The sequence below is a fragment of the Zophobas morio genome, unplaced genomic scaffold (genome assembly GCF_036711695.1).
Source record: "Zophobas morio isolate AGI-343-1 ecotype UQ-CSIRO unplaced genomic scaffold, CSIRO_AGI_Zmor_V1 ptg000016l, whole genome shotgun sequence".
Taxonomy (NCBI): domain Eukaryota; kingdom Metazoa; phylum Arthropoda; class Insecta; order Coleoptera; family Tenebrionidae; genus Zophobas; species Zophobas morio.
The window spans coordinates 6,322,179-6,342,089 of record NW_026972121.1 but is presented as its reverse complement, the minus strand read 5'-3'; the positions used below and the strand labels follow the sequence as shown (position 1 = coordinate 6,342,089).

General features: G+C 31.2%; 2 protein-coding genes across 4 annotated transcripts in view; both read left to right on the top strand.

Moving 5' to 3' along the window:
• Positions 1-18,066, top strand: part of LOC135129687 (uncharacterized) — a 284,314-nt gene extending 266,248 nt beyond the window's left edge. Inside the window, exon 9 of the mRNA XM_064056933.1 lies at positions 18,053-18,066. The gene's annotated coding sequence lies outside the window, so the exon portion shown is untranslated. The remainder of the gene's footprint in view (positions 1-18,052) is intronic.
• Positions 7,073-19,911, top strand: part of LOC135129686 (aminopeptidase A-like) — a 56,071-nt gene continuing 43,232 nt past the window's right edge. Inside the window, exons 1-3 of one of the 3 annotated variants that reach the window (XM_064056931.1) lie at positions 7,073-7,255; positions 7,436-7,504; positions 8,442-8,892. In XM_064056931.1, the coding sequence (XP_063913001.1) occupies positions 7,210-7,255; positions 7,436-7,504; positions 8,442-8,892 (566 nt within the window). In that variant the 5' untranslated portion in view covers positions 7,073-7,209. Of the gene's footprint in view, positions 7,256-7,435; positions 7,505-8,435; positions 8,893-18,473; positions 19,086-19,911 lie in introns of those variants that run through there. The other 2 variants (XM_064056929.1, XM_064056928.1) reach the window with 2 other exon arrangements.

The following is a 19,911-nucleotide window of genomic DNA, read 5'->3' as shown; positions in this document are numbered from 1 at the left end:
ACACATTATCCAAGTGTAATTACCCTGTATATGAGTTCGACCAAGCTTAAACTCTAATAAGCGAAGGAATTTTTTCTGTACTCTTTCCAATAAATCACAATCTGTTTTATAATTAGGATACCATATGGAAGAACAATAAACTAGGTGAGATCGAACAAGAGAGAAGTATAATATTTTAAGGGTCGAAATCGAAAAATGTTGACAATGCCTCCAAATGAGCCCAAGAGTCCGTATTGATTTATTAAAAATAAAATAATAATGATTCTTAAATGTTAATCTAGAATCGAAAACCACACCTAAATCTTTGACTTCCTCAACACGAGACAAGATAGAATTACCCAAATAATAGTCAAAGTTCACCCTCAGTTTGATATTAAGAAATGATATAATAAGACACTTGTTAACATTCAAAGGCAATAAGTTGTTTTCTGTCCAATCGTATAATATATTAAGATCTGATTGTAATTCAAGTGCATCTTTCACGGAACTAACAGTTTTAAATACCTTCAAATCGTCCGCATACAACAGAAAATTGGAGTAACGAAAGCCACGCATTAAATCGTTAATGAACAGTAAAAACAAAATTGGTCCACAGTGCGACCCTTGAGGTACGCCTGATGAAACCAAATAAGGAGACGACATGTAACTACCAATCCTAACTTGCTGTGATCTTTCCGACAGGAATGATGTTAACCATTTAACGGTATTATTGTTAAACCCTAAGTGACGCAATTTACAGAATAATAACCTATGATTTACCTTATCAAAGGCTTTTGAAAAATCAGTATACACGGAATCCACTTGTAGTTTTTTATCAAAAGCTTCATTTAAATAACAATAATATTCCATTAAATTGGTACAAGTAGATCTTTGTTTGCGGAAACCATGTTGTTTGATGGAGATGATAGAAGAAGAAATCCATTCCAATTGTTTGGCTACAATGGAATCAAATATTTTAGGAATGGTAGACTGATTGCAAACACCTCTGTAATTGTCGATCTTATTACGATCCCCAGATTTAAAAATAGGTGTAACGTAACTATTTTTCCAGGCCTTAGGAAATTTACCCTGAGACAAAGACACTTTGAAAAGTTCACACAAGGGCATTGTAATTGTGTAAATGCAGTTCTTCAGCAGAACGTTTGGAATGCCATCAGCTCCAGGATGGAAAGAATGTTTAAGACGAGCGATATTTTCAAAAACTTCTGATAACTCAACTTTCAGTCCAGAATCAGCTACTTCATTTATACCATCAAATTCTTGATCAAAATCATTGTTGGCGTCTTCTACGTAAACCGAGGAAAAAAACTCCGCAAACAAATTGGAAATTTCAGTGCCAGTTTTGGCAAACTTCTGGAAATATTGCATTTCACAAGGAATACCACTACTTTTTTTCCTATCATTAATGAATTTCCAGAAGAACTGTGGATTATTTGTAATGCTGTCGCTGACTTTAGAAAGGTAGGAATTATACAGATTTTCGTTAAGTTCTTTACATTGGGTCCTTAAGATTTTAAAATATTCATAGTCATCATATCTGCCAGATTTCTTATAGACTGAATGGGCAATTTTCTTAAGGCGACACAAATCTTTTAACTCTTTATTAAACCATCGGGGATAAGTTGATGAAAAATAATGTACCCTTTTCTTAGGAATATATGTGTCCATTCCAAAAAAAACAACATTATAAAAAGCAGTAACCATATCATCTAATTCAAGACCAGAAAAAAGATTGACCCAATTAATAGAGGCTAAAAAGTAATTTAACTGTTGAAAATCACCGTTAGCAAAATCAAATACATTGGCTTGTGAAGATAATTTTTTGAAGACGAAACATAAAAAATGGACCACGAATAAGGAATATGATGACAACTTTCAGCAAAAATAGGATCGACTGCGGATGAAACTTGCAAATCAAGAATGTTCGTAAAAACGAGATCTAAAAACACGTTTCGATTATTTGGAATATTGTTTACTTGATTTAGGTTTAAAAATGAATAAGTGTTATTAATCACATCAAAATAATCCCTCGAAGAACCCATTAATTCAGTATTGGTACAACTGTTATTATTCCAGATAAGTTGTGGAAGATTGAAATCACCGGCTATAACATATGCAAAATCAGGAAATTGATTAAATATAGATTCTAAATCGGCCACGTGGTTCCGATAAATGTTAATATCAGATGTAGGGGGAATGTAAACTCCTCCAACAATTAAATTTAAATCGTTAACCTGTATCTTAATAAATACACTCTCAACGTTATAACCAGAAAAAACACACGATGAATTAAAAAGTTTATTAACCGCTACCAGTACACCACCTCCCCGAGATTTCCCACTAGTGTTAATAGTGCGATCAGCACGGTAAATATTGTAATTACTTAGCAATAATTCTTCATTACGTATTTTGTCACATAACCAGGTTTCCGTGATAATAATAATATCATAAACACAAGAATTAACCTTTAAAGAGAAATCTTGAAGTCTAGTCCGTATGCCACCCATATTTTGAAAATAAAAATTGATTACTTTTTTGAAGTAGTTCCCCTAACTTTTTTCTTTTCAATACATGGAGTGTTATTTTTGTACTTCAAAGAAAAAAAAAAATAATCGGAGAGAATCCGAAAGTATATGAAGAATCCAGGAGGATACGAAGGAACAGGCCAAATTTGTATAGGATCAAAGAGAATCCGGAAGAATCCTTTAGAATCTGGGACAAATACCAGAGAATCTGAGAGAATTTGAAAGAATTTGGGCGAAAGCAAAAATATCTTAGAAAATCTGATAGAATCCGGAAGAATCGGAGTGAACCATAGAGAATCCAAACATAACTTTTAAGAATTCAACGGTATTCCAAAGAATATAAAAGAATTCGGAAGAATGCAAGAGAATATGAGAGAATTCGACCTAATTCCGAAAAGACAGGAGAGAATCCGGAAGAATCCTTCAAAATCCGAGAAAATCTGCAGAATCCGGAAGAATCCGAGTGAATTAGAGAAAATCAGAAAATAATTCGAAAGAATTCAACATAATCGGAAATATGTACTACACTAAAGAATCTGAAAAAATACGAGAGAATCCAGGGAGTCGGAGACACGAACGAATCCGAAAAAATCCGCAAAGAATTTCAAAGAAATTAAGAAAATTCGAAAGGAAACAAAAGAATGACAGAATTTCGAGAGGATAAGAGAGAATCCGGGACAATCCTAGAAAATACGTCAGTATATGAAAGAATCCGAGAAAATCGGACAGAATCTGGAAGTATTCGAAAAGATACAAGAGAATCTGAAAAAGTCCCAAATCCGAGAGAATCCGGAAGAATACGAACAGAATCCCAAAGAATACAAGAGAACCAAAAAACATAAAAGAATATGAGAGAATATGAAAGAATCCGGACGTGTCTATACTTGTAATTTATCATTACATTCATATTTTTTAGATTTGACAGAATCTTAATAAATAATACGCAAAGAAACCGAAAAAAGATGGGATAATACAACGAAGTTTAAGAGAATTGACCAAACTCCGATATGATCGAGGAGAATCCGGACGAATACGAAAGAATCCAGGAGGGCAGGAGAGAAACTGGACAATAATACACAAAAAATCCTAAATACCTAATACACGATAATATGAGAGGATTCGATTAAATTCCGAAATAACCGGAGAGAATCCGAAAGTATATGAAGAATCCAGGAGGATACGAAAGTAACAGGCCAAATTTGTATAGGATCGGAGAGAATTCGGAAAAATCCTTAAGAATCTCGGAGAAATACCAAAGAATCTGAGAGAATTTGAAAGAATTTGGGTGAGAGCAAAAATATTTTAGAAAATCTGATAGAATCCGGAAGAATCCGAGTGAACGAGAGAAAATCCAAAAATAATTCTTAACAATTCAACGGTATTCCGAGTGAATTAAAGAAGATAAGAAAATAATTCGAAATAATTTAACATAATCGGAAATAACATGCTAAATAGTCTGAAAAAATACGAGAGAATCCGAGAAAATCGGAGATCCGAAGGAATCCGAAAGAATACGACAAGAATTCCAAAGAATATAAGAGAATTTAAAACAATACTAGAGAATGATTAAATTCCGAGAGGATAAGAGAGAATCCGGAAAAATCCCAGAGAATACGAGAGAATTCGAGAGTATGTGAAAAAATCCGGATGAATATGAAAGAATTCAAGAAAATCAGACAGAATCTGGAAGCCGAGTGAATCACGGAGGATCCGAATATAATTGAAGAGAAATAGACACAATTCTAAATAATACAAAAGAATCCGAAAAAATCCTAAATCTGAAAGAGAACAAAAAGAATACAAAAAAATATGAGAGAATATGAAAGAAACCAAGAAAATTTGGTAGAGTTTATAACTATCCCAATGAATCAGAGAGAATTTGAAAATAATTGCAAAGAATTTGACAGAAACGCAAATAATCCGAAAAAATGTGAGAGAAGTCAACAAAGTATAAGAGAGTCGGCAAAATTCCGAGAGAATCGGGGAGAATCCGGAAGAATACAAAAGAATCCGAGAGGAAACGAAAGAAACTGGCCAAATTCAGTTAAGGTCGGAAAGAATCCAAAAAGGAAAACGAAAATAATACGAAGGAATACGAGAGAATGCAACAGAAACCGAAATAATTTGAAAAAATCCGAAATTATTCGAAAGAATTCGAAAATAATTCGAAATAATTAGACAGAATCTGAAACAATAAGAGAGAAACCGAAAAACTCCGAAATCAGAAAGACATTTCGATCAAATTCCGAGAGAATCGGAGGGAATCCGGAATAATGTTAAGAATTTGAGAGGCATATGAATAATAATAATTCGGAAGAATTTAACAGAATCCGAAAAAATAGGTAAACAATCCGAAAGAATACGAAGAGAATCCCAAAAGAATCCAAAGAATAAAAGAGAATCCGGAAAAATGCAAGAGAATATGAGAGAATCCAACTAAATTCCCAGAGGATAAGAGAGAATTCGAAAGAATCCTAAAGAATCTGAGAGAATAAGAAAAAATCCGAGAGAATGTGAAGGAATCCGACAACAATTGAAGAGAATTTGACACTTAAATAATAGGTATACAAAAAATCCCAACGAATACGACAAAGTCCGAATAAATTCGTGATTCGAAAGAATGAAAGAATCCGTAAGAAACGGAAAGAGTCTGCAGCAGAATCCAAAAGAGTTTGTCTGAATCAAAGAAATCGAAAATAATTCGAAAAAATTCGACATAATCCGAAATAATATACAGAGTCCAAAAGAATACGAGAGAATCTGAAAAAAATCCAAGTCCCGAGAGTTTCCGAAATACTACGAAGAGAATGTAAAAAGAATGTCAAAGAATACACGATACCTAATATGAGACAATTCCACCAAATTCTGAAGGGACCGGAAAGAATCCGGAAGAATCTTTAAGAATCCGCGAATATACAAATGAATTCCAGAGAATATGGAAGAATCCGGATGAATCCGTAAGAATCCGAAAAAATCTGACAGAATCCGGAAGAATCCGAGTGAATCAGAGAGAATCTAAAAATAATTCTTAAGAATTCGACAGGATCCCAAAGAGTATAAAAGTATCCGGAAGACCGTAAGAGAATATGAGAGAATTCGACCAAATTCTGGGAGGACCGGTGAGAATCCGGAAGAATCCTTAAGAATTCGAGAAAATCTGACAGAATCCGGAAGAATCCGAGTGAGTTAGAGAAAATTAGAAAATAATTCGAAATAATTCAACATAATCGGAAATAATACGCTAAAGAATCTGAAAAAATGCGAGAGAATCCGAGAAAATCGGAGATTCGAAGGAATCCGAAAGAATACGACAAGAATTCCAAAGAACATAAGAGAAATTGAAAGAATACTAGAGAATGACCAAATTCCGAGAGAACATGAGAGAATCCGGAAGAATCCTAGAGAATACGAGAGAATTCGAGAGTATATGAAATAATCCAGATGAATATGAAAGAATCCAAGAAAATCGGACAGAACCTGGAAGCCGAGTGAATCACGGAGGATCCGAATATAATTGGAGAAAAATAGACACAATTCTAAGGAATACAAAAGAATCCGAAAAAATGTGAGAGAAGTCAAGAAAGAATAAGAGAGTCGGCCAAATTCCGAGAGACTCGGGGAGAATCCGGAAAGAAACAAAAGAATCCGAGAGGAAACGAAAGAAACTGGCCAAATTTAGTTAAGGTCGGGAAGAATCCAAAAAGGAAAACGAAAATAATACTAGGGAATACGAGAGAATGCAAGAAAAACCGAATGAATTTGAAAAAATCCGAAATTATCCGAAATAATTCGAAAATAATTCGAAACAATTAGACAGAATCCGAAACAGAACGAGAGAAATTAGAAAGACATTCCGATCAAATTCCGAGAGAAGCGGAGAGAATCCGGAATAATGTTATGAATTTGGGAGGCACACATAAAAGAATCCGAGAGAATTTCAAAGAATCTGGATGAATGCGGAGGAATCCAAGGAAATCTGACAGAATCAGAGAAAATCCGGTAATAATTCGGAAGAATTTAACAGAATCCGAAAAAATAAGTAAACAATCCGAAGGAATACGAAGAGAATCCTAAAAGAATCCCAAAGAATATAAGAGAATCCGAAAAAGTGCTAGAGAATATGAGAGAATCCGACTAAATTCCCAGAGGATAAGACAGAATTCGAAAGAATCCGAGAGAATACAAAAAATCCGAACGAATACGACAAAGTCCGAATAAATTCGTAATCCGAGAAAATTCAACAGAATGAAAGAAAATATAGAAGAATCGACCTAATTTCGAGAGGAACGGGGAGATTCCGAAAGAAACGGAAAGAGTGTGCAGTAGAATCCGAAAGAATCTGTGTGAATCAAAAAATTCGAAAATAATTCGAAAAAATTCGACATAATCCGAAATAATAAACAGAGTCCAAAGAATACGAATAAAATCTAAAAAGAATAATTTCAATAAATAAAAAGTTCGAATTCGCGCCCCACCCCCACGCATGCGCACTCCGCAACCCACATTCTCAATGTCATCCTTGTCATAATACTGAAATTAAATGTGAGGTTATAAGTGTGTCAACAGGAAGGAATTTTGTGTTTATTTTTACGTTAAACCCAAACACGTATCAAATCGTTCCACTTCCTCCTGCCAATTTTAATTAAGTTTCACAAGTTTCGTCAAATGTTCCAATAAGTAAATTATGTCCGCAAGCATTTTACAAAAGCTCATCAGGCAATCGCATTTAGGTCAGTCTGTAATTTGAATAAAATAAACGCTTTTCATGTAAACGATTAATCTTTGCCGTTATACGAGTTTCGCTTACGTCTTCAGAGGCTCCAAATGATAAAAGTGTAGGTAGATTACTTTCTCTGTTATCAGTTTGACTGTGATTTTAGAGGTGTTAAGTGATATTCCGCTTTTTTCAGCATATGGTCGAATTGGCTCGAAAATTTTGCTAAATCGGGGTCCGATTAGTTGGAATAAGTTTTGTAGAGGTGAGTCTGATTTAGTTTTATTGCTATCTTGTGTAGATAATTTAATTATGATTTGATTAGCACAGAATACATTTATAGGTGCAACAAAATTGTCTGGCTGAGTTATTATGTAATCTGATAAGGTATTTGGGACGATTTTTAGTGTGAAAACAACACTTTTGGTTGATGTTATTTTTGAGTTATAAATAAATCATCTATTTGAAAAATTGAGTAGTTTGAAAATACTTACACTTTTTTTTTTAATTAACAAACGCTTATAAGGATGTCGTAAATTAATTCAGAATGAAAGCACCCATTTTTAATACAATATTTGTAGTTAACATTATTCCAGACATTTAAATTCACCATAAGAAAATAGCTGTAATTGTTGGATAGGCAACCCATGTTACACCTACGCTAACATGGTGCATAAACACGAATTGTAATGTATTTTCATACTGTTTTATTACCCGAAAACTTTAAACAAATAAGAATTAAAGCGTAAACTTTTAGTATTATCTTTCTGCTAATTACTTACTAATTAGCTTCTATACTAGCAAGCTAATTTATTACAAAAATTACAGTACCACAAACCTAGAAACAATAGAGAGTAGGCAAACCATAAACAAAAAATTTATTGAGTGACTAGAATTTCAAACTTCTAATAACTCAAACAATACATTCTACAAAGAATTCCACTTGATAACAAATATCAATTATATGGTTACCATTCAATTAACACTACTTAAACTGCCACAATTATTACCGCAGCTTAAGCGATTATATCTTTTGATAACACATTGTCACCTTAAATACAAAGATTAAACCACCAGTCTACGAACTTCTGGTGTCTATAACACATTCACCATGGGTTTCGTGAAAACCCTCTTATCCCACAAACTCCTTATATTGTTCATCGTAGCCACAGTAGCATTCGCTATAGCGACCATAGTTTTAGCCGTAGAGAACGCAGACTTGAAGTCACAACTGGACGACGAAAATCTTGAAGTAACCACGACGGCACCTGTAACCGAAAAACCAGTGGACATGTCAAAGTACCGCCTTCCAGCCGTTGCAGCACCTACCACCTACGACCTCTACTTATACCCGGACTTGCAGACCGGACTTTTTAAAGGAAAAGTTTCGGCTGACACCGACATCACAGAAAACACAAATTCGGTAGTTCTGCACAGCAATCAGCTGAATATAAATAGCGTCCACATAGGTGAAGAAGAAGGTGTGTTTGAAATTGATAAGGATTATGAATTGTTGAGCGTGCGGAAGAGAGATGGGTCCAACTTTGAAAAAGATTCGAAGGTTAAAATTACCGTGGATTTTGACGGTGATATGAAGAATAGAATTGTGGGGTTGTATACGAGCTCCTACACTAATCCGGAGGGACAAGTAAGGTGAGAATTTTTTTATTTTTACACTTAAGTAATTATTAAATCGGGCTAAGCTGGCGCATTACAGGCGTTAAGTACAGATAATGACAACATGTCTAAAGCGTTCATTTAAAGATTGATAGGCTGGATAAAAATGTTGAAAGCTTATAAAATAAGTCTCTATAACAAATTAGCTAATCCTGACGAGCCATACGTGCAATTTAAAGGATTTAAGTTCTAATACAACCCCAAATCAATAGCGTTATAGTAGCTTGTAAACACAGTGTTATCTTTATGAGAAGTATTTAATTTTTAATTTTATTTATAAAAGTGTTCAGAGTCTATTAATTTTGTGAGAAGGTTATGAAACCGATGGCCTTTCCTTTTAATAACCATGACCACGGTTAAAAGTGGAAGTGTGTCGAAACACAGTCTTTGTTAGATTGTTGGTTAATTAATTGATATTGTCCCTCCTGTCTTAGTTGTAGTTCTATAAATTTTCTTTACATAATATTTTGAATATTTTAGTTACCACATTTGTATTACGTCATAGTGTTGACATTTTCGTCTTATTTCATGATTAGTAGTTTTCCGGGTTATTACTTGATGGTGAAATGAACTGCCACTAGGACAGCGTAAATTACTCAGCACTGCAACTACTAATACTGTTTTCCTTAACCTTCCACTGTTTTTGTTATATTCTTACTTTCTAATCATTACCTAGTCGATATTTCTCCGTACTATTAGAACCGGAAAGGAAGCAATTTCAACTTAGAAAACATTGCCAATTAAGGTTTTTCTGCGTCTTTGCATACAGATAGTTTCGTATTCCTTCCTAATCCATTCCAACCTGCGGTTCCTCCCGTCACGACGCTCCTATCAAGAACGAAAAAATCGGATCTGCACCAAGTTGAACACTCGCTTTTTACTTTTGAATATCTGAATTTTTTTAAACGAGAATTTTTTACTAAAAATCAATCAAAATTAGGTGATTCATTATTTTATGTGTATTAGGATTAAGGTTAATGTAAGGATGGTAAATCGTTTACGTCCTTCCCAAAAAATGTTTACGTTATTTTACAATTTTACCGAATTTTCTTTAAATTTTACAGAATTACGGAGTCCTGCATGTGTGATTCATGAATCCGTGTTGAGTTTTTACTCTAGACGTCCAGGTTTTTGGGAAAAAAATCAAAATAGTATAACATTTCACAATTTAACTTTGAAATTGCAAAACCTACTAGTTTTCAATTTTTCGCTTGAATTTTTAAAGTTCGATATTTCGAATTTTAGATCACTCGATTTTCGATTTCTCGAAGTTTTGCACTTCGATTTTCGAATATTTGATTAATCGATTTTTCGATTTTTGAAATTTCCGATTTTCCGAGCTTCGGTTTATCGATTTTCGAATTTTTGATTTTCGTTTTGTTAATTTTTCGAAATTCGAATTTTGATTTTTTTTTTTACTTTTCGCTTTTTCAATCTCTCAATTTAATTTTTCGCCTTTACGATTTCTCGAATTTTCGTTTTTTCACTTTGATTAATAAAATTTTCAATTTTTTTTATTTCTGATTTTTGAATTTCTCGATTTTTCGATTTTCGAATTTTTGGGTTTTTGATTTTTTGATTTTCGATGTTCCATTTTCTGTTATCCGATTTCTGGATTTTCGTTTTTTCGAATATTTGATTCATCGAATTTCCGATTTTTTGACTTTTCAATTTTTTGATATTTTGGTTCTCGATTTGTTCATTTTTCGAAATTCAAATCGACTGTCCAATTTTTCGAGTTCCGATATTTCGTTTTTTCTATATCTCGATTCCTGCATTTTTCGATTTTTCTTAATATAGATTTTCGAATTTTTGATTTTTTGGATTCTTCGAATTTTCTACTTTTTGACTCTCAATTTTTAGATATTTCTTCTCTAAATCCTTCAATTTTTTACCTTTCCGTTTTTTCACTTTTTTTTTCTATTTTTCTATCCTTGGACTTTTCGATTTTTCTTAATCTGTCTTCAAATTTTTGGTTTTTTGATTTTCGATTTTTGAGTTTTCCCTTTCCGATTTTTGGAATTTCGTTTTTTCGAATTTTCGAATTTTTGACTTTTCAATTTTTCAATTTTTCGATGCTCGATTTATTCTTTTTTCGAACTTCAAATTTTCAATTTTTTTAATTTTTGGTTTTTCAATTTCTCGATTTTTCAATTTTTCGACTGTCCGTTTTTACAACTTTCGAGATTTTGTTTTTTTTATATTTCGATTTTTTGGTTTTCGTTTTTACGAATATTTGCTTCAGCGAATTTTCAATTTTTTGGCTTTTCGATTTTTCCATATTCGAATTTTCGATTTTCCAATTTTTGCATTCTTCAGTTTTTAGATTTCCTTTCAATTTTCGGTTTTTCGATATTATGATATTTAGAGTTTCGGTTTTCGAGTTCAGGTTTTTCAATTTTCAATTTCTCGAACTTGATTAATCGATTTTCTAATATTAGAATTTTCAATTTTTCCATTTTTCGATTTAGACTTTCAGCATTTCTTTTTTTCTGTATTTCGATTCTTGAAGTTTTCGACTTTTCTTAATTTCGAGTTTCGGATTTTTAATTTTTCGGTTTTTCGATTTTCGACATTTCCATGTTTGAATTTTCAATTGTTGATTTTTTTGAATTTTAGACTTTTTCTGTTCTTCAGTTTTCCGATTTTTCAATTTTTTTTATTTCCGATTTTTTCATTGCATTTTCGACTTTCGATTGTTCATTTTTCGAAATTCGAATTATCATTTTTTTTAATTTTTGCTCTTTAAATTTTCGAATTTTAAAAATCCGCCTTTCGGATTTTTCAAATTTTCGTCTTTTCAATTTTCAGTTTCTCGAATACTTGATTCATCAATTTGTCAATATTCGAATTTTCAATTTTTTTAATTTTTCGACTGTTCAGTTTAGACTTTCAGGATTTCTTTTTTTTCTGTATTTCGATTCTTGGACTGTTCGATTTTTCTTAATTGCTTAACTTCGAATTTCTTATTTTTGGATTTTCGTTTTTTCGAATATTTGATTCATGGAATTTCCACGCTCGTATTTTCAACTTGTTTCTTTTTCGATTTCAGTTTTTTACTTTTTGAGATTTCGATACTCGAATTTTCAATTTTTCAATTCTCAGTTTTTAGATTTTTCAATTTTTTTTACTTTCCGGTTTTTTGATTTCTTGAGTTTGTAATGTTTCCACTCTTTGATATTTTATTTTTCGAATTTCCAATTTTTCAGTTTTTACATTCTTCAGTTTTTCGATTTTTCAATTTCTCCACTTTTCGATTTTCCATACTCAAATTTTCAAGCTCTCTACTTTCCGATTTTTGATTTTTCGAATTTTTTATTTTTCAGTTCTATTCTCAGTTTTTCGATTTTTCGATATTTATTTTCGAATTTCTATTTTCCAATTGTTTACATTTCGCTTTTTCATGTCCTCGATTTTTCATTTTTTCCGGCTTTTCGATTTTTCAATTTTCCCTTTTCCGTCTGTTCGATTTCGACTTTCAATATTTCGTTTTTTCTGTATTTCGATTCTTGGAATTATCGATTTTTCTTAATCTAGAATTTCGAATTTTTGATTTTTGGTTTTCGATTTTCAGTTTTTATATTTTCGAATTTTGGGTTTTCCGATTTTTGGATTTTCGTTTTTTCGAATATTTAATTCATCGAATTTTCGATTTTTCCGTATTCAAACTTTCAACTTGTTTTTCTATCAGTTTCTCGATTTCCCAGTTTTTCTATTCTTCCATTTTTCATATTTTCGATTGTTGATTTTTTGAATTGTAGACTTTTCAGTTTTTTTACTTTTCGATTTTCAATTTATCCATTCTTCAGTTTTTCGATTTTTTGATTTTTTTACTTACCGTTTTTTTGATTTCTCGAGGATCTTTTTACTTTTCGATTTTTGATTTTTCAAATGTTCGTCTTTTCAGTTTCTTTACTTTTCGATTTCCCGAATTTTCAATTCTGTTTTCGGTTTTTAGATTTTTCAATTTTTTTACTTTTCAATTTTTTTATTTTTCAAGTGCTCGTCCGATTTTTTGCTTTTTCGACCTTCGGATTTTCAATTTTTCAACTTTCCGATTTTTCCAATAATAATTGATTCATCGAATTTCCGATATTTTCATTTTCAATATTTCGTTTTTTCTACATTTTGATTCTTAGATTTTGAGATTTTTTTTTTAATCTCGAATTTCAAATTTTTGATTTTTCGCTTTTTAGATTTTCGAATTTTCAATTTTCCGATTTTTGAACTTTCGAAATTCGATTTTTCAATTTTTTCACTTTTAGCGTTTTCATTTTCTCAATTTTTTAGTACTTCGGATTTTCTTTTTTTCTATTTTCGATTTTATTCATTGAATTTTCAATATTAAAATTTTCAGTTTGTTTCTTTTTCGATATTACGGTTTTTCAATTTGTCTGTTTTTCAAATTTTCGATTTTTCGAAGTTTTAATTGTTGAATTTTAGACGTTTGTTTTTTTTTATTTTTGAACTTGAAGTTTTTCGTTATTGCAATTTTTTAATTTTTCGATCTACTGCTTTTCCATATTTCGAAATTCGATTTTTCAGTTCTTTTTTTGCATTTTCATTTTCTCGATTTTTCAGTTTTTCGACTTTCCGATTTTTCGAATTCTCTTTTTCCCATTTTCGAATTTTCAACTTGTTCATTTTTCGAAATTCGAATTTTCGATTGTTTTTAGTTTTGTTCCATCAATTTCTCGATTTCAATGTTTCCACTTTCCAATTTTTCTATTTTTTTTCTATTTTCGATTTTTCGAAAATTTAATTCATCGAATTTTTGATTTTTCGATATTTCGAATTCGTAGTATTCTAATTTTCAATTTTTTAATTTCGAATTCTCGATTTTTCAGTTTTTCCATATTTCGACTTTTCGGTTTCAACTTTCAATATCTCGTTTTTTCTATATTTCGATTCTTGCATTTTTCGATTTTTCTTAATCTCGGGATTCGAATTTTAGATTTTTCGGTTTTCGATTTTAGGATTTTCATTTTTTCGCATATTTGATTCATCGAATTTTCTATTTTCTAATATTCGAATTTGCGATTTGTTTCTTTTTTGTTTTCCTGATTTTTCGATTGTTGATTTGTTGAATTTTAGACTTTTCATTTTTTTTTCTTTCGAAATTTCGATATTCGAATTTCCAATTTGTTTGCTTTTCGATTTTCAATTTTTCCATTCTTCAGTTTTTCGATTTTTAATTTTTTTTATTTTCGTTTTTTTGGTTTCTTGGCTTTTCAATTTTTGGTACTCGAATTTTCAATATTTCTACTTTTAGATTTTCGAATTTGCGACTTTTCAGTTTTTACATTCATCAGTTTTTGGATTTTTCAATTTTTTTACTTTTCGATTTCTCGAATTTTCAATTCTGTTCTCGGTTTTTAGTTTTTTCAATTTTTTACGTTTCGATTTCTCGAATTTTCAATTCTGTTCACGGTTTTTTGATTTTTCAATTTTTTTCCTTTTCGATTTTTTGATTTCTCGAATGGTCGATTTTTCGATTTTTCAATTTTCTTTTTTTTATCTTGCCGGAAATTTAAAATTTTTTTTTTTTATTTTCGAGCTTTCAGTTTTTAGATATTCCGATTTTTTGATTTTTCGACCTACGGATTTTCAATTTTTCGACTTTCCGATTTTTTGAATATTGATTTTTTGAATTTTCGATTTTTCCAATATTTGATTCATCGAATTTTCGATATCCTAATTTTCAATTTTTCCATTTTTCGACTGTTCGATTTCAGCTTTCAATATTTCGTTTTTTCTACATTTTAATTCTTGGATTTTGAGTTTTTTTTTAAATCTCGAATTTCAAATTTTTATTTTTCGCTGTTTAGATTTTCGAATTTTCAATTTTTCGAAATTCGATTTTTCAATTTTTTCACTTTTAGCGTTTTAATTTTCTCGATTTTTTAGTACTTCGAGTTTTCCTTTTTTCTATTTTCGATTTTAGTCATCGAATTTTCGATATCCAAATTTTCAACTTGTTTCTTTTTCGATTTTACGATTTTTCTATTTGTCTGATTTTCGATTTTACAAATCTTCGATTTTTCAAAGTTTTGATTGTTTAATTGTAGACGTTTCAATTTTCTCACTTTCCAATTGTTTGATTTCTCGAATATCTTTCTACTTTTCGTTTCCTCTAATTTTCAATTCTATTTTCAGTTTTTAGATTTTTCTATTTTTTCGATTTTTGTACTTTCAGTTTTTCGTTATTGATGTTGTTTGATTTTTCGATCTTCGGCTTTTCCATATTTCGAAATTCGATTTTTCAGTTTTTCGACTTTCCGATTTTTTAGAATTCTCTTTTTTCAATTTTCGATTTTTCGACTATTTGGTTCAACGAATTTTCAGCTTTTTGACTTTCGAATTTTTGATTTTCATCTTGTTCATTTTTCGAAATTCGAATTTTCAATTGTTTTTAGTTTTGCTCTATCAATTTCTCGATATTTCATTATTTCCACTTTCCAATTTTTCGAATTTTCTTTTTTTTATATTTTCGAATTTTCGATATTCTAATTTTGGTTTTCCAGTATTCAAATTTTCGATTTGTTTTTTTTTTGTTTTCCTAATTTTTCGATTGTTGATTTGTTGAGTTTTAGACTTTTCAATTTTTTTACTTTTCGAAATTTCGATATTCGAATTTCCAATTTTTTTTTTCGTTTTTTCGATTTCGTGGCTTTTCAATTTTTGGTAATAAAATTTTCAATCTTTCTACTTTTCGATTTTTCAGTTTTGGATTTTTCAATTTTTTTACTTTTCGAGATCTCGAATTTTCCATTTTGTTCTCGGTTTTTAGATTTTGCAATTTTTTTACTTGGTTTTTCGATTTTTCAATTTTCGATTTTTTATCTTCCCGGAAAATTTTTCAATTTTTTTCGATTTTCGAGCTTTCAGTTTTTAGATTTTTCGAAATTCGATTTTTCAATTTTTTTACTTTTAGCGTTTTCATTTTCTCGATTTTTTAGTACTTCGAATTTTCCTTTTTTCTGTTTTAGATTTTACTTATCGAATTTTCGATATCCAAATTTTCAATTTGTTTCTTTTTCGATTTTACAATTTTTCAATTTGTCTGTTTTTCCATTTTCCGAAGTTTTGATTGTTGAATTTTAGAAGTTTCAGTTTTTTAGTTTTCGATTTTCAATTTTTCCATTCTTCAGTTTTTCATTTCTCAATTTTTTTACTTTCCGATTGTTTGATTTCTCGAGTATCTTTCTGCTTTTCGTTTTCTCGAATTTTCAATTCTATTTTCAGTTTTTAATTTTTTCTATTTTTTCGATTTTTGACCTTTCAGTTTTTCGTTATTCCAATTTTTTGATTTTTCGATCTTCGGCTTTTCCATATTTCGAAATTCGATTTTTCGAATTCTCTTTTTTCCATTTTCGATTTTTCGACTATTTGGTTCATCGAATTTTCAGCTTTTTGACTTTGGTGTTTTTGATTTTCAACTTGTTTATTTTTCGAAATTCGAATTTTCGATTGTTTTTAGTTTTGCTCTATCGACTTCTCGATATTTCAATGTTTCCGCTTTCCAATTTTTCGAATTTTCTTTTTTTTCTATTTTCGATTTTTCGAATTTTTGATATTCTAATTTTCAATTTTTTAATTTCGAATTCTCCATCATTTCAGTTTTCCATATTTCGATTTTTCGATTTCAACTTTCAATAGCTCGTTTTTCTATATTTCGGTTCTTGGATTTTTCTTAATCTCGGGATTCGAATTTTTGATTTTTCGATTTTTGGATCTTCATTTTTTCGCATATTTGATTCTTCGAATTTTCTATTTTCTTTTTTGTTTTCCTGATTTTTCGATTGTTGATTTGTTGAATTTTAGACTTCAATTTTTTTACTTTTCGAAATTTCGATATTTTGCTTTTCTTTTTTTTTGATTTCGTGGCTCTTCAATTTTTGGTACTCGAATTTTCAATCTTTCTACTTTTCGATTTCCGAATTTTCGATTTTTCAGTTTTTACATTCATCAGTTTTTGGAGTTACCAATTTTTTTGCTTTTTGATTTCTCGAATGGTCGATTTTTCAATTTTCGATTTTTCATCTTCCCGGAAAATTTTTCAATTTTTTTCGATTTTCGAGCTTTCAGTTTTTAGATATTTCGATTTTTTGATTTTTCGACCTACGGATTCTCAATTTTTCTAAATTCGATTTTTTAGTTTTTCGACTTTCCGATTTTCTGAATTTTCAATTTCCGATTTTTAAACATTCAATTTTTCGAAATTCGATTTTTTCAATTTTAGCGTTTTCATTTTCTCGATTTTCTAGTACTTCGATTTTTTTTTTTTTCTATTTTCGATTTTATTCATTGAATTTTCGCTATCCAAATTTCCAATTTGTTTCTTTTTTGATTTTTGGATTTTTGGATTTTCATTTTTTCGCATATTTGATTCTTCGAATTTTATATTTTCCAATATTCGAATTTTCGATTTGTATCTTTTTTGTTTTCCTAGTTTTTAGATTGTTGATTTGTTGACTTTTAGACTTTTCACTTTTTTTACTTTTCGAAATTTCGACATTCGAATTTCCAATTTTTTTACTTTTCGATTTTCAATTTTTCGATTTTTCAATTTTTTTATTTTGCGTTTTCTTGATTTCTTGGCTTTTCAATTTTTGGTACTCGAATTTTCAATCTTTCTACTTTTCGATTTTCGAATTTTCGATTTTTCAGTTTTTACATTCATCAGTTTTTGGATTTTTCAATTTTTTTACTTTTCGATTTCTGGAAATTTTAATTCCATTCTCAGCTTTTCGATTTTTTTATTTCTTCGTACCAGAAGATTTTTCTATTTTTCGATTTTTCTGAGTTTTTATTTATTACGCCGGTTATTGTTTTGTAAGCATTTTTTGAGACTTAATTATTAAAAATAGGAAGCTCTCAGTTGGATAATGTATGGGAAAACTGCAAACTCAGAAGACAAAGAATTTTAAATCGAATAAGCGAAAAATTGAAGAAATTTTCAAAAAAAAAAAGCTAGAATTTGGATGAAAATAATTTCGATAAAAAGAGAACAAATAGTAGAAAAGTATGTGCTGAAGGAAATCACAGAAACAGGGGACCTACTTTTTCTAATCCCAAAGTTTTCGAAACGTCGCTAAAACACGAAAATGGTGGGGAGGCCGCAGGTAGGATACAGATTAGTAAGCAGGCGATTTGAAGCAATTAAAGAAGTAATAAAACTTCCAGTGCTTTCCTCACTTTCTCACTTTCTAATCATCATGAAATCTATTTCTTCACACTGCCTCAACCGGAAATAAAATAGGCGTTGAACGCACGATTTATTTATATTGTTTCAACCATAATAGAGATTAAAAAAAATTATTATTTTAATACAAAGCTTAAAAAAGCATGGTTTAATCAAAACGTTATTTATTTTATAAAGTTCATAAGTATATACTTTAACCTTCTGTTAAACTCTAAATGACAGTTAGCTGACTATTGTAAAACCGGCCCTTACTCGGTCAGCGCGGAAGACGGTGTAACGTACTCTATACAGGTCTCCCCCTCCAGCGCGAACACGTGAACATAATCTAGAAACGTGTTGTGATTTTCAAGCGAAATGCTCACCAAATCTGTGATACAAATCCCGTGAAAATGCCGAGTTCGCGCTATAGTGAGAATGTCAGACCCCGAAAACGCTCAAAAAGCGCCCTCGGAGTGCTCCTCAGCTGCTGCCTCTTCCTGTCCATCGCGTGTGCCTGCCTGCTCGCAGCCCTCGTGCTCATAGGTAAACACATCATTTACAACACTCCTGCGAGGGATGTAAAGCACGACTTGCACGTACCCCCGACGCGCGAGCACGCGCGGCTTCCCGACGACACGAAACCCCTAAGCTACGAGCTGACCTTGCGGCCAGACCTGCAATCTGGGAATTTCCGAGGTATGGTTAATATAACAGTAAACGTCACCAGGGGCAGGAGGAGTATCATTTTGCACAGCAAAAACCTCGCCGTGGACACGGTCGAGTTGACGCGTTTCGACGATTCGAAAGCGTTGGAGATCGAAAACGTGCGAGACGAGGCGGCTGAAGAGGTTTTGGTGGTCGAAACGAGGGGTGAAGTTGGGCCGGGGGTGTATAATTTGTATGTGGAGTTCGGTGGAAGTATGCTGAATAAGACCGTGGGGCTGTATAGGAGCAAGTGGATTGACAACAGTACTGACGTAATGAGGTAATTGTGGGAATCAAATGAATCATCTTGAAGGATCTTCGTGATGATTTATTTAGCACGTGTTTGATTTATGGTGAAGTTCGAATTGAATTGTTATTTATGTTGTGGTTGGAGGTGCGAATGTGGGTAATTTTTGCACTGTAGGTAGTCCAAGATAACTAAATTAATTAAAACAATCAAATATTCGTCTTTTCCTCTTTTTCGTCTTTTTTATAAATTCGAAATAAAACTTATCACACTATAATTACATGGGATGATTGTCTTAAACTTCAAAAGGATGTTAACAATTTGATTAGATGACAGATTAAGTGTTAGGCAAAACTGGTAATAAATAAATAATTTAGTTTCACAGACATATTGGAAATTTATTATTACAAAAAAGCCCGAAGAGCCTCTAGAGGAGGCGGGTGGGCGGGGCTAGTACCTGCTAAAATAAGAGTGATTTTGGCAAATGACATACCCTCTAAGAAAAGAGAGGGCGGGTGGGTGGGGCTAGTATCTGTTAAGACTGATTTGTAACCATTTTTGAGACTATTTTAGGTATTATTGTAAAATAGTACATCACTATCCCTGAGAAGCTAAATTACATATAAAAAAAAATTGTCCGAGTTCTAAACTAATGATATACACAACCTGAAGTGCTCTCTGCGCTCACATCGTACTGATTGTTTTTTTTTTTCTTAAATAATATAGTTTTTCATAGGGATATTAAAAATTATTATTGCAATAAAACCTGAAGAACCTTTCTTTCCAATTTTTTGAAACTAAGTTATTTAAAAGAAGAACTTTCAAAATGCGAGCGCAGCGAGCACGTTTAGGTATTATT